Source organism: Sminthopsis crassicaudata, chromosome 4 (assembly GCF_048593235.1).
Source record: "Sminthopsis crassicaudata isolate SCR6 chromosome 4, ASM4859323v1, whole genome shotgun sequence".
NCBI lineage: Eukaryota > Metazoa > Chordata > Mammalia > Dasyuromorphia > Dasyuridae > Sminthopsis > Sminthopsis crassicaudata.
Genome location: NC_133620.1, coordinates 50141113 through 50156888, shown reverse-complemented (window position 1 = coordinate 50156888; position 15776 = coordinate 50141113). Strand labels below are relative to the sequence as shown.

Sequence of the window (15776 nt, the reverse complement as noted above, 5' to 3'; positions counted from 1 at the left end):
GATGAGTACCAGGGCAGTGAGGAGACATAGTGAATAGAGCACCTGGCCCTGGAGTCAGGAGTTCAAATCCAACCTCAGACACTTAACACTTACTAAATGTATGAATCTGGGCAAGTTACTTTAACCCCATTGCCTCACACACACATATCCACACAAAGAAACAGATGCTATTAGGGTAGGACACTAGCTTTAATGACAAGTAAAGACCCAGATAAAACAGGTTCAGGATGCTGGGTAGAGTGATTCACCCTATTAAATAAACTTTGAATCTTCCTAAAACCACAAGATATACTATTATTTTGATGAGCAAATCATTTCTCTGTACTGACATTTATCTACTATGATCCTAATTTAAACCTATGCGTAAAAAAGTAACGAAGAAAAACATCACTCACCAAAAGTATGATTGGAGTCAAGAGTGTCCAGATGAAAGGAGGCAGAATTCCATAAGTCAAATTGGTCAACACAGTTCCTGGACATATTACACTGGAGTACAGGCCCTGGCAATATGTAAAGAGGTGGGAATGAGGGAAATGGGAATGGTCTTGCCATATGAAGGACTGGCTGTGATTTCATTGTATCAGGAAACTCCCAGTAAGAAAACTCTGTTCACCAAGGTAGATCATTTGATAGTCTTAGAGAGCAGCCTGGAAAACAGAAAGATTAAATAACTTGCCCAGGATCATAGAGAACAGAGATCTGAGCCCAGGTCTTTCTGATTCCCATGCCAATTCTCTAACTGATATGCTATGTTGTCTCTCTGCCTGGCATGCTGTGGGTGGTCAAGTGATATCTGCTGAACTGTACTCAAAAACTTTCTCATTTTTTCTTACTTGATCCTTCCCTGGGTTAGGCAGGTTGGACAGAGATATTTCCACTTTACAAATGGAAAAACAGAGAACTTGTCCAGGATTCTAGCACTGGTCATTTAAGAGCACTGGCATTAGAGCCTAATCCTTGGCTCCCAGAGGGAAGTCATAGGTCTGGCCACTCCAGGGGGGATTTTGCTGTTTTTCATCAATGCTTAATGAGCACTGGACTGGGCACATAGCAAGCACTTAGTGAAGCTTTGTTTCCTTTCTTCCTTGTATTTCCCTATCCAGAACAGGATCAAAGAGCTCTCCAAAATCCCAGCTGCTACAATCTTTTCAAAAGTCAAGCCCACTAACAAGGAGTACTTCCCCCAAATCTTCAGACTGTGGCTCTCTCAGCAGTGTAACTTTAGAGCCACTTCTGAAATCACCATTTACTGAAAGAGCGAAGCAACAATTGGATATGCTGTACAACTGAGTAAGACACAACATTCTAATACAAAATTTTAAGGTCCAAAGAATCATGGTAGCAATTTGAGAACCACAACATAAATAGCATCTAACCATTTTGTTTTTCTGCTGTTTCTTGTCATTAAAGCATTCAAGTTAAACCAATAGTAAAAAATGCCCTGAAATCTTTCTGTCTTTATATAGGTCAACTGCATTGTCAAGAATTAAAAAAAAAAATTATATTCACATAGTTTTAGGGCCTCCAAAGCACATTCTTCACAATCCTGTGAGGAAGGCAATATAATCTACCCTTTTATATTCCTGTGATATTTGCAAAAATGCTCAACACCAAGTATTACCTTTGATCCAGCTTCCTGATAAATCCTAGGAGGTGCTAGTAGTATTATAATCATTTTACATGAAGAAACTACATCTCAGAGAGTATAATGACTTGTCCATGGCCACACAGCTACTTACTGTCCTCACTCCCAATCTCTCCAACTCTTAAGGACTTCCTCACCTGCTGGTTAAAGTTCCTGTTCAAAGCCACACTCAGAAGGTCAGTAGCATACTTAGAAGAGCTGTAGGGTTCTTTGCCTTTAGCATGCTGAAAATCTTCAAGGCTAAAATTAGTTTTATTAGCATTGCTAGAAGATGTCCAGATGATTTGAGATGGGATGTCAGGGCGACAAAGCAGAGGCTCCAGCTCCCGAATCTGAGATAAAATTAAAAAACAAAAAACAAAAAAACTTCTTTTAGAGGTACTGGTGAGATTCCAGGGGCTCTCAAGTGCTTACCAAAAATAAACAAATCAAAAAGAACCAAAACCTAATCCATAAACCCCAAAGAGAATGTCACTAAACTATCAGTCCTCCAGCCATCAACTGTTGCCTTCTAATGCCATGATTTTCACGTGAAGGATGAAAGATTCTCTAAAACAAAATTCTGACAATACAGTATCATTAACCCCCATGGGGAAGAAAGCAAGGAGAGTCTGGGGAGAGTCCTTAGACAGAGATATGTATACACAAGAAATCCTTTGAAGAGTGTAGAGTGAATGGACTTCTTCATAAGATGGAGCAGAGATAAGGTCATACCACCAAGGATATGCAGAATGGGGTGCACAGACTCATAAGAATGCCAAGAAAATCAAAGCCCAGAGGAAAAGTTTTTTATGAGTTTCAACTATGAACAACAATAGCTTTCCCAAATTATATTCCAAAAAGTAAGAAAAAAGAGGAGTTCTTTAGTTGGGAATAATATTACAATATTATTTTGCTCCAGTTAAGGCAAATTCTTTTCAAACTTAACAAGAAAGAAATCAGAGAAACGCCCAACACATATGAGGAATGACTTTGCCAAATTGAGTTCATGTGGCCCAGACAAAGAACCTGTAGCTGTGATCAATGATCTTTGGAGCGTCATGGAAAAAGAAAAGTTACTGGAGGGCTGGAATCAGGCAACTAACATCTCAATTTCCAAAAGGAAAAGGCACATTGCCTGTTAAACAGACCACCTAAAAACCATTACTACAAAATCCTCAAAGGGATCATCAAGCACTTAGAAAAAGAAGTGATCACAATGAATAAGCATTGGAAGATCAGGAACATATTGTGCCAAACGACTCACTTCTTTCTGATAGTTACTAGAGTAATAGGCTAGAAGAATGCTTTACAGACAGTAGAATTTCAGCCTTGCTGAAATCTGGATTTATTAGCTTTTCAATATCTGTAATCTGGAAGACAGTAGCTAAATAACTAGGTTAAATGACCAAACCAAAATACTAATTAACAGATCCCTACAAATCTAGAAGGCCTTGGTGGCTTGCTGTTGACCCAGCCAGTTTGGTTTTGCAATTTAAAATTGCAATTTTGCAATCTTAGAAGAAAAGAACACAAAGGAATTGATTATCACATTCACAGATGACTGGAAACTGAATGGGATAGCTAATGTATTGGGTAACAGAAATCTGATTCGACAGAATAGGCCCAAATCTAATAAGAAACAATGCCTTACACTGAAGACCTCTCTGCAAATGGACAAGCAATTCTTTTTAAAAATTTATTATAGCTTTTCATTTACAAGTTATATGCATGGGTAAATTTACAGAATTTTGTTCCAATTTTCCCCCTCCTCCCCCCCCCCCCGATGGTAGGTTGACCAATACATATTAAATATGTTAAAGTATATATTAAATACAATATTAGTATATGTGATGGACAAGCAATTCTTGTGAAAGTCTCTAAGACAATAACATGGCAAAACTCTCAGTGTGATTTTTTTTTCTAAGTTTGGACTGTTGGTTTCAACAGAATAGATAAGTTCCTAAGTAAAAAACTCCCTTCACAAGTACAGATCAGCACCTGATCTGTAACTTCCAGTCTTAGGGAATTGTCCAGGACATTGAGAGATTAAATGACTTATTATGTGTCAGAGGTCAGATCTGACCTAAGTCTACCTGACTCTGAAGCTAGCCTTCTGTGCACCCAGCCATGTTTTCTTTAATGTGATCTTCGGTTAAAAGGATAGTTCCCATGTGTCCTGTGATTGCTAGATCAATCTTGGAATATAATATTTAATTCTGGCCATCATATTTTAGGAGGACCATTGAGAAAAGGGAGAATATCTACATGAGCACCACCATGATAAAGGAATCATGTTATAAATACGGATGGTGAAGCTGTTATATACATAAATTAGCACCCTGCCCCCCTCGACAATCTATGACTTAAGTGCCTATGTTCCTCACAGAACATCAGTCTGTTCTGCCTCAGTGGCACCCCTTTAGGGATGGCTTTGAGCACAGAGTAGTTCATCGCAGGATCTCTTTTTCTTTCCAAAGCAAGCAAATGAAAGCTGATATGTGAAATGGGACCCTGGAGTTGTTGGGCTAAGGAAACAAGAAGACTGATCAAGTGTTAGACCTGGGCAATATAAACATCCAAGGAAATACTAGAACCTATCTTATACCAGACAATATCTGTGGGACAATGTAGTATCACCATGGCAGAAGGTCCAAAGAAACAGGATTAATGCCAGACATGTTTACAGGACCAGTGAAAAGATAGAGCATTGGAAAAAGGAAGAATGCTATTGTCCATGTCCCATGGAAATTCTGAATCACACAGTAGATATAAGCATCTGTTTGACTGAACCATCTAGCATTGATAGAAAGTGGCATTTCCCAGGACAAGTAGGATGCCAGAAGGGACCTGATAGATCCTAAGAAATATAAAGAGGAGGGGAAAAATTGGAACAAAAGGTTTGGCAATGTCAATGCTGTAAAATTACCCATGCATATAACTTGTAAATGAAAAGCTATAATAAATTTTAAAAAAGAATTGTTTGTCCATGTGCAGAGAGGTCTTCAGTGTAAGGCATTGTTTCTTATTAGATTTGGGCCTATTCTGTCAAATCAGATTTCTGTTGCCCAATACATTAACTATCCCACTCAGTTTCTAGTCATATGTGAATGTGATAATCAATTCCTTTGTGTTCTTTTCTTCTAAGATTGCAAAATTGCAATTTTAAATTGCAAAACCAAACTGGCTGGGTCAATAGCAACCACCAAGGCCTTCTAGATTTGTAGGGATCTGTTAATTAGTATTTTGGTTTGGTCATTTAACCTAGTTATTTAGCTACTGTCTTCCAGATTACAGATATTGAAAAGCTAATAAATCCAGATTTCAGCAAGGCTGAAATTCTACTGTCTGTAAAGCATTCTTCTAGCCTATTACTCTAGTAACTATCAGAAAGAAGTGAGTCGTTTGGCACAATATGTTCCTGATCTTCCAATGCTTATTCATTGTGATCACTTCTTTTTCTAAGTGCTTGATGATCCCTTTGAGGATTTTGTAGTAATGGTTTTTAGGTGGTCTGTTTAACAGGCAATGTGCCTTTTCCTTTTGGAAATTGAGATGTTAGTTGCCTGATTCCAGCCCTCCAGTAACTTTTCTTTTTCCATGACGCTCCAAAGATCATTGATCACAGCTACAGGTTCTTTGTCTGGGCCACATGAACTCAATTTGGCAAAGTCATTCCTCATATGTGTTGGGCGTTTCTCTGATTTCTTTCTTGTTAAGTTTGAAAAGAATTTGCCTTAACTGGAGCAAAATAATATTGTAATATTATTCCCAACTAAAGAACTTCTCTTTTTTCTTACTTTTTGGAATATAATTTGGGAAAGCTATTGTTGTTCATAGTTGAAACTCACAAAAGTTTTGAATGGATTAATAGGCAGTGCTGATGATATTTTCACCCTTCCTTTTTCTCCTCCTCCTTCTCCCTTGGCCCAGGAAGGTGGGGTTGAGGGAAGAGGGTCAGGAATTGGAAAATTCCCCAAAGGTCGATTTAAAATCCAAACTGAGCTTTGCACATAAGAACTAAACCTCTTCTCAATGGAAGGGTAATCAATAGATTCCTTAAGACAATAATGCACAAGGTAAAGGAACAAAATGCTAAGAAGAATTTCTCCAACTGAAGTCCATGTGGTTTCTTTATTTCCCTCCTTAGCTTCAGCCACTGGTTTGAACTCTTCCTGTTCTAACTGTAGTAACCTAGCTTTTTCTTCTTTCTCTATCGCAATCTGTAATTTAACCTGCAATTCCAGTAATTCTTTCTTAATTGTTTGTTGTTCTATTTTCAACTCAACTTCTAGTTGTCACATTTATACTCTATACTGTCATACATACGCATTAACTCTAGGTTGCTCCCTGTCCGAGCTATATTTAATGGGTGTGGGGATAGCCTTCTTGGAGCTTGATTACAAGCTTCCTGCTGTTCTTCAGCGGTGATCTTTGTTAAAAGATCTTCCATCTCGCTCTTTAATCTATTTATATAAGCATTGTGTTTAGCTGTATCCTTGAGCGAGAGTTACCTGGGTCCATATTGCCTACCTTCCCTCCTAAGTGGCATTTCTACCGAATCTTTCAGAATCTTGATTCCGAATGTTAAATATTAATTTTCAAAACCTGATAATTTCTGATGCCCCACGCTGGGCGCCTTTTGTAACATGCCCTCCTGGCAGTTACAATTATTAGTCTGTCCTAGGCCCAACAGAGTATCTTTGACCACTGACCTTTGCAGTGTCAACTCTACCTGGCTCGCCTCCTCTGAGGCCTTCAAAGGTCTCTGGCCACGATTTCTTGAATCTATAATTCAATAACCGGTAGTGCACTCAAGCACAGCCACGTGTAATCTTAAAAGCCTTTATTATACCTACTCACCTAATGCCCTGACTTAATGCCCTGACTTGTCAGCTCCCTAGTGAACACCTGGTCTGAAGACCCCCATGTTCACTACCAAACTCCTTACCTCTCTGGGCTATCCATCAGCTTGGCTCAGCTACCCCAGGCTAAGGAGCCAGGTTAAAAAGAGAGACTGGCTGCAAGCAGTGGGCTTATAAAGGGCCTGTGAGGTCACACACACAGCCAACCAGCGAGAGAGCCATCACCCATTACGAAGCTATCTCAATATGGCCAGGATCCCACCCACAGGGCAGTCCTATATCCACAGAGATTACTTCTGGGCCACTCAAATCTCCTGTTGCACTGTGGCTGCCCATTTAAAGGACCCTTACAATTCCCTTCTCTTGTTTTGCGGGAACCGCATCCTTACAACTTCTACAAGAAAGACAGAAGTAATAATATGGATAACCAAAAATGGCAGACACATCAAAAGTCTATTCAATTAGAAAATCCATCATCCCAATAACTACTGATAGATTTGCAACCTGACATAGACACCAAGATCCCATTTCTTGAAAAAATGCTCCCTAAAAGGCAGGGGGTAGGTGATCACAGTGTTTTGGACACAAAGAAGTTTGAATTTAACATTGTTTATAAAAGAGCTGATTAGGCAGATTGAAAAAACATGGGGACAACTGAAAATTGTCTGGTTTTAGTTTTTATATCAAAGTTTTAAAAGATGGAGCCTATAAACACTCACATATGCACTTTTAAATATCATGTAAATATGTTATACATTATGTTTTATATATACACATGGTTTGACAACTATATTTCAATATAACTGGTTTCTTTTGCAATTTTACCTTTTACACATTTAAAAACATTACTCCCGAGAAGAGGCCCATAAACTTCACTAGGTTCCCTTGACGAACAAAAAAAATTTTAAGAACCTCTTTGTTATATGATTAAGCACATTACCATGCTTAGAAGCAAATAAGAAGAATCCATTTTTCAGTGTGTAGGATAATACCATATTTTAAATAAAACTTAAAAGAAATAATATTAGAAATAATTTATATTTAATAGAACAGCAAGAGAATGTATTCTTTTCCTCTTTCTACAAACAGATCATAGTAACCATCTAATTCCAAATCAGATACAAATGAGGCTGGCTGGAATCCTTCCTGAATTCTATCAGGAGAATCACAGAAGATTTTAGAGCCATGTCTATGTCAACTAACTCTAGAGCCATGTCTATATCAGCTACCTCAAAACACACAGAACAACTTTTTAAATTTCTTGTTGGGGTCCATGCCACCTTCTAGTAACTAAGCCAACTAAAGACAGAGTCAAAGACAGGTTCGTTTAAAAGGAATAATGTATGATGAATAACAAACCACTCCCCGGGCCATAATAAAAAAAAAAAAAAAAAAAAGGAAGTGAAGATCAATCCAATAAGTCACACAGACACTCAGACTGTAATCTCCTGTTACACAACGAGACAACAATGGAGATGGAGGACACAGATAGCACTATTCTAATCAAGGCCCTTTATCTAACATTCAACTCCTATCCAATGTGAAACAGGCCAATATTGATAAGTGGTTTAACATCCCATCACTAGCTAAGCAAAAGCTCAAGGCTCTGTCTTTACCAGAACAAAGTGGCCGAAAACATTGGTTTCAAACACTTCCTGCAGTCCATCTGCAGTGACTCTGTCATCCTGGGTCAACAGGCCATCAGCTGTGGAGAACATATGAAATACTTTTCTGAAAGAAAATAAAACAACAGTAAAGTTGAAATGATTTAACCTGATCTCGGTGTCAAATCAAACTCATCAAATCTGCCCATAGGTATTCAAATCACACAGTTGAAACTACAACAGTCTAGCTTTCTCACAATTCACCTAAGAGTATTATATATGGCAAATGACTCAAGAACAAATCCTTAAAAGAAGGCGTATTGTCTCCAGTGTTCCTGTGTATTTGAAAGGCTGGGAAGTAGAATTGGGTGCATTATGTGATTTTTGAAAAGTTTCCTTTCAGAAAGACCTAGCCACTCTTTCCAGAAAAAAAGCATCATCAAAAATTCAGAGATCCTAGAGAATACTTCACCCAAGATGTGACTGGAAGCACTCAATTTCCCCTTTATAAAGATGGTAAGATCACCTCTTACCTAATTACTCTCTCTCTCTACCCAATTAATCCCACTTTTCTCTGACTTCCCCAACTCAATTTGCTATATTGATCATGGACAAAACTAGGCACAAATTATAGAAGAAGCTTAACTCCACTGAGTAGCTCCACTTTCCGTTGCTAATTTTCCTGCTCCATCATCTAGTCCCTACTGATACACGCTTTTTGAACTGGACCAACTGAGGCAAAGCCCTAGAAGAGCAAAACTCTTGCCCCAGGATCATACTATGTTGTTTTGCCTGAAGAGAGCCCACAAAATTTAGCTGGCCTTAGATCCCTGAAAATGCTTCTCTAGAGTCATCTTTCTGCCTTGTTATCCTGTCCTTTCCACCTCCTGATTTTCACTTTTTAATCTGGCAATAATAATCAAAGCATCATTAACACTGTTAATGGTAAAGGTGTGTTAATTAAATGTCCTGTGTTTCTATTCATCATCTCTGTGACTTCCCTAGCCATGACTTTGCTAAATAAATTATCTCTTCCTATCAGAAGATCCTAGAGATCTGAAACTCTTGTATTTATTTATAGCCCCCAGCATTTAACACAGTGACTAGTACACAAAAGGCATTAACAAATGCTTTTGGGTTCATCCATTTATCTGAAAAATTTCCATATTACCTTGAAAAGAGGCCAAAAAAAAGTGCTTTTAAATTCAACTGTGGATTTGGCATAATCCCAGCATTCACATAGAGGTAGTCTAGACGGTCAAACCTAAGAGTAAAATACAGATACAAGATTATTGATTCCTTCAGTACACATTTAGAAAACTTGAAAACCCTAGAGTACAGTCACTAAAAAGTGCACAGAGTCAAACTCTCCTCCTAAACCTAGAACATGGCAACAGTTGACACAGAAATATGAGGCTTTTTTCTTAAGAAACAGTTACTGTCAAAATAAAAGTTCAAATATCACTATTAGCTGTTTGGCTCAGGTCTTCACATGCACAAGAACTTACCAGTGAGAATCATGTTTCAGGCACAAAAGTGCTCTTGATTTCCTTATCAATAATTGACAGCCAGATGAATCTAATTATCAGTCAATATGATAGTGAGACCAGGGAAACATCTATTTTTAATGCCAAATTTTATTCAATTCGGCACACTTTCATGTAACTCTGATTTTAGAACGAGTTCACCAAAGAATGACAAAGGAAGTTATAGCTTAATCTATTCCTTGCATGATGAGTTCCTGATACATGTTCTAGTCTAGCCATCTACTTAGGAATATCCTGATCTTTTCCTGGAAATGTAATATTAAAGACTCCATTTCCACATCACAAATAATCTCCTGACTTCGCTTAACTAACTACCTTCAAAGTTGTACATTTAAATTTACTTCAAAAAATAATAAATTAGAACTACCTTTATTTTTCATACCTTACTGTTTTTCCTATAAGCAATAAAACACAGCTTTGAAGTAAACAAGATGTTAAGCAGAATAAAAATGGCATAAGTAAGCAAGCTAGAAGATAGTTCCCAAAAGATCTCACTGTACTTTTCAACTCAAGTATAATTTATATGGTTCTATACCTTAAAGGCAATAACTGGGGAGTAGAGGGTGCATGAAACTCTGCAATTAATCTCCAAAAGAGGAACTCTCCTTCCTTGAAGTTCTTTAAGAACAAGAGGCACACTCACCTGGCAAAGGCCTAATTTCCAGCATGCAAAGATCCAACCCAACAGTGCTTTAAGTCAATGATTTTCAAGATCTGGGCCTGAGACTTCATGAGTGCATAAAAGTCATGATGAGATGGCATCCCCCTAATTGATACCAAAAAATGTCACTTCTGGACCTAAAATGACTGTCTTCATTTTGACAGAGGGCAGTAAGAGATTCAGATGACTTGCACAGAATCACACATGGAGCACTCCTCAGCAGCTTGAACCCAAGCTTCAGTTAAAACTTGAATCCAAAGCTCCCTAGGTCCAGAGTCAGTCCTCTAACCTCTAAGCCACCCTTATTCTCTGGGCTATTTCTTCTCTTTTAAAAGTTTTGTTGAAATGGTTAATTTCCAGATTTACCCATTCCTTGAAAATTCTTATATAACAAAGTAACACAATTAGGCAAAACTAATGATAGTAACTTCAACTGAAAGAGAATCTATTTCCCATGAGTAAGATCCAACCTCCACTTCTCTGGTTTATTTTTTTTTTTTTTATAATAAACAGAAATCCATTTTCTTTCTCTTTTCCAAATTTCCTCCCCATTCTGCTAGGGAAAAAAGAGAGGAAAAACAAATTCCTTTTAACAACAAATATGTGTAGTCAAGCAAATTATATTCTGTCACTAACCAGTTTTGGGTTATCTCAGAAAGTTTACTTTACTTCTCTACGCCTCACTAACAAGCAGAAAGAAAACCTATTCCATCAACTTCACAGGATGACTACAAAGATTCAAAAAGAGATGGGAATGGACATAAAAGTGCTTGGGGCAATTAATATTCTGCCCAAAGAGAATATACAATTATAACCAATGATGTCTCCATTTACAAGTATCAAGAAGAAGGAAGTAATTTCTAACCACAGTTCAAAAAGAGCACATGCTACAAATCAAGAATGAGCTACAAAGAGACTGAGGGGAACCGGCAAAGGGGTGTCCATCAGCAGAATTCAGGAGGAAAGATAATGGTCAGAGGCAAGAGATGGGACACTTCCCAGCTGTGCTACTCTGAGCAAAGCCATTTAAACCTCAATTTCCTCAGGCAGAAAATAAATGATGATATTAGGCCTGGAGAGAAAAGCACCTTTTAAGCCTGAAGGCACTGCAGCATGTGAATTATCCTTTTTAAATCTGATCTGGCTAGCCTCATCATCTGGGAAGACGCCCGTGGTGCCAGAACTCACTCCTCCAGTCAGTCTCTGTAACCTGGGCGGCTGAGGAAACCTCCAAGGATCTGACCCAGATCAGTCATCTCTTTGTCCTCCCACCCCTCTTCCTGGACATGTCATGCCCTCAGGCCTCTCTTACTTTCTCCATACCGGACACTCAGGTGCCCATCAGAGGGAACATTGGGTTTAGGGTTGGAAAACCCTAAGTTCTGATCCTAGCTGGATGGCTCCAGGTAAATCTCTTCATCTGTCTGTCTCAGTTTGCTCACATTTAAATCAGGAATAGTAACAGTACCTCCCTCTCAGGGCAGTTCTGAGTATGGATGAGATGACAATTGCAAAGCAGCTTTAGCATCGCCTGCCCCAGAAGAAGGGTCCCTGCACCCGCGCTGCTGCTACTGCTTTACTATTCTGTACTTTAAAGGCTGACCTGACCAACTGATAACCCTTCCCTTTACAAAAAGCACCCCCTCCCACCCCTTTGAGAGAGAGCCACATGCCTTTGCTTGAGTTCTTGGGAGGCCTGAAACACGGACTGCAGGTTGGCAACATCGATCTGGAGCAGCGTGATCTCCGCTGCCGGGTGCGAAGACAGCAGAGAGATTCGGGCAGCCTCAGCCTTCCCCAAGTTCCTGCACGCTAAACACAGATGAAGGTCATCGTCTTCAGAGAGCAGCCGCTCACATAAGGCCAAGCCGATACCACTGAAATGACAGATGGGTCAGGGATACAATACACCGCCACCAGGACAGATCTATTCCCCGTCTCCACTTCTCTGGTTTAATTTTTTTAAATAAATATAAATTCATTTTCCTTCTCTTTCCCAACCAATCTGAAATTCTATTTCATAATACTGACACAGCCCACTTTGGCTAGGAGACCCAGCTCTCAGAAAGAAGCAAATGGAGAAGCCACAAAAGAGCTATGACAGTCATGTCAGCAAGCACCTGCTGAGCACTTACTATCTTCCAGGTGTTGTGGTAAGTGTTTGGGATAGATGCAAGAAAACAAAAATAGCCTCTGCCCTCAAAAAGATCATATTATAAAGGGAGGAGACTGTGCCTAAACAACCACGGACAAATAAGATACATACAGGGCAAAATGGAGACAGTCTTGTAGAAAAGGCACTAACATTTAGGAAGCCTCACAGAGGTTACTGACAGAGGGTGGGGACTGTAGCTAAAATCAGAGAAGAAGAGACAAAGTGGGACAGCAGGAAACAAGGAGTGAAAATGTTTGGAGTTATTTCTCATGTGAAGATTTCTCAGCCAGGGAGTGGGTATCCTTGGAGTCAGGCCATGAATAAACTTAATGATAGCCTCTTTTTTATTTAATTTTTTTCTGCTTTGGGGAGCTTTCTGAAATAATAATATTGTTTGCAGGAATAAATCCTTGGATTGTAAGCAATTTATGGAGAAGTGATTTTCAGAATCTGGCCATAAATTACATAGACAACTGCTAAAATTAAGTCTCTCAGGCAAAAGGGAAGTAGCTAATAATCTATTAGTTTGACTTAATTTTATTTTACAAAGGTGCTCATAAGGTGAAATCTCTTCTAAATATTCAGGACATTCTACCCTAAAGTTATTTGGGTGGAAATTCAGGAAAGTGGCTGCCTCTATCTCATAAAGGGGGAAAAAAGGAAAGTCAGAAACACAAGTGCCCTAAATTATTTAGAGAGAACACAATTCAAAGATTCAAAGAAAGGATGGGTAGGATCCCATGAGCTAAAATAATACAAGGAAAGTTCAAAAAGAATGGGAAACTCTCATGAATGTAATTCTGAAGATATTAAGGGAAATTATTCTAATGAGGAAAAAAGGAGAAAGATCTTAAAGAAATCAGTGTGGATGTGCAAGCAACAAATCTTAAAAGACAAATAGAGAAGATAGAAGCAACAGCAGAAAACAGAGGATAAATCCAAGAGCATGGCAAACACTTGTTCAAGAAGTGTTAGTACTACTACAACGCATTATGTTTTAAGGATGGTAAAGAAAGCAAAGGATTTCTCCTCTACATCCCCCAGAAAGTGATTCTAGATATTCTGAAGGGAAAAAGTTATCAAAGAAACATAAGCTTCTTAGGGCAGATGGGACAATGGTAACTGATGAAAAAAAGCTGTTCTTACATTCCACTTGTTTTTTCTACCAAGGGCAATGAGTTTTGATTCTTAGGGAAGGACACAATACAGCTAACTGGGATCCAGTGGTCCTCAAACTTTTTAAGTAGGGGGACAGTTCACTGTCCCTCAGACTGTGGGAGGGCCGGACTATAGTAAAAACAAAAGCTCACACTGTCTCCACCCCTCAGCCCATTTTCTATAACCCAGCAGCAGTATAAACGTCCTCAGTGGGCTGCATCTGGCCAGAGGGCCATAATTTTGAGAACCCCTGGACTAGATAATCAAAATAAGAAGACAATAAGAAAGCTCCAAGTACTATTAACAAGTTCAAGTTATTAGGCCCAGATTATCAGCTATTGCCATTAAAGAACCATGGCCTGACTTTAAAAGAAATGAAGTTTAGAAACTTCAGTTCTTGACAGAATTCTGGAACATATTATTAAAGAGACAGTTATCATATCAAAAAGGAATCAGAGAGGAAAAAGAGACAGCAGGACTTCATAAGTAATAGGTCTAGACATTGTTTTGTCTGATTTTTTCAATTTATTGGTTGCTTTTGCAGAACCATTTTTTTTTTTCATTTCTTTTTTATCAAAAGAGCACTATGGGAGGGGAAAGAGGTAACAAAACATTAGGAAACATGGGTGGTATAAAAAAAAAGGAAGCAATATAAAAATTTTTAATTACCTCTTTTTGATAACTACTAATCAAAATACTTTTCATTTTTCCTATTTCTAGAAATTCTGAATTAGCCATATAAGCAAATAAGAACTGAAGAAAACTGTTAGAGATTTTAAAAAAGAATAGGGGCAGCTATGTGGTGCAGTGGATAGAGAGGAGGAGGATCTGAATTCAAATCTAATCTCAGACAGCTGTGTGACCCAGGGCAAGTCATTTAACCCCAATTGCCTCACCAAAAAAAAAAAAAAAAAGGGAATGTGAAAAATAGGAATGAAAGTAGTTTTAAGACTGAAATGGAGGTCAATAGGGAAAAGACAGGAAAGAAGAGCTAAATAGCAAAATATTAATCTAACACAAAAAGCACTCTGGTCAATCAATAAAAACATACTTATAAAGTACTGACTTTGCTCTTGTGGCACAGCTGTGATTGCAGCCCAAAAAGACATCAAAGCAACTAGTTCTGCATTCAGTCCCTGCTAAAAGTTGGGTTTGTCTCATTAGCTCCAGATCCCGGGCCCTTTCTGTACTCTTCCCAAAATAAGTTTTCTGGAATTTTGGATTTCTCAGTGGCTCTTGGGGTACAGACCATGCTTTGGGTAAACTGACTGAAATAGAGGGGGGGAGGGGAGAAATGACTGATTTCAGGCTCTCACAAGCCTGGCTCAGAAGGCAGGGAGGGATAAAGAAGCCCAGGCTGGGCCAGAATTTGGTCAAGAAAAAGGTGCCCACCCAGCCCCTGGCAGAGACGCCAAAGACAGATCCATCTTTGGACATGGCGCACATAGGTGCTTCTTTTGCTTAACCAGCTGGTAATTCTATAGTAACCTGTGCAAAGCACTTTGAACTTTGCCTTGACAATCACTCCTGGAGAGACGGCTGCAATATTAGCCCCATTCTACAGATGAGGAAACCGAAGCAGACAAGTGGGCCGCTCGGAGTCATAGTGCTTTACTGAGATGCCTAATAATTCAATTCAATAAATATACATCAAACACTATACAAAGTGCTTGGCAAAATTTTAATGCGCTACATAAATGCTCACTAGTATGATTTTTTTTAAGGGAGGAAAATGAGAGGGAAAAAAAAAAAGTTGATTTTTAAAGCGTGGTTTTGTTTGTTTTGTTTTTAACAACTGAAGTTGTCCAAAAATGGAAGGTCTGCAGCCCTTCTGGCGGTCAGGGGTCACGGGTCTCCACATCATAAAATTGGAGGAAAGGTAACCTGCACTAATCTAGTTCTCCGCCCCCACTGCCTTCACCCCCGGCCGTGAGCCCCCTCCTCTTCTCTAGGTCCCAACCCCGACGCTTCTGTCCAGTTTGTTTACTGTGGGGAGAGAACCGTGCTCACCTGCTGGCTCCGGTGACTACCACAACCTTCTTCATAGTCACGGACTTTAAAAGAAGCTTGACAGGAGTCAGGATCAGGTGCATATGAGGAGATGCCCATTGAATCACTAGAAAAACTTCCGATCACTCTGGCCCCGCCCACCTTCCCATTTC

At 39.1% G+C, this 15776-nt stretch overlaps 1 protein-coding gene across 1 annotated transcript in view; it reads right to left on the bottom strand.

The window, feature by feature from the left end:
• Positions 1-15776, bottom strand: part of HSD17B7 (hydroxysteroid 17-beta dehydrogenase 7) — a 20954-nt gene extending 5178 nt beyond the window's left edge. Inside the window, exons 1-6 of the mRNA XM_074266466.1 lie at positions 15625-15776; positions 11975-12178; positions 9265-9357; positions 8106-8220; positions 1783-1977; positions 396-500 (exon numbers count right to left, since the gene is read on the bottom strand). Coding sequence (XP_074122567.1) covers positions 396-500; positions 1783-1977; positions 8106-8220; positions 9265-9357; positions 11975-12178; positions 15625-15707 — 795 coding nt within the window. The 5' untranslated portion in view covers positions 15708-15776. The remainder of the gene's footprint in view (positions 1-395; positions 501-1782; positions 1978-8105; positions 8221-9264; positions 9358-11974; positions 12179-15624) is intronic.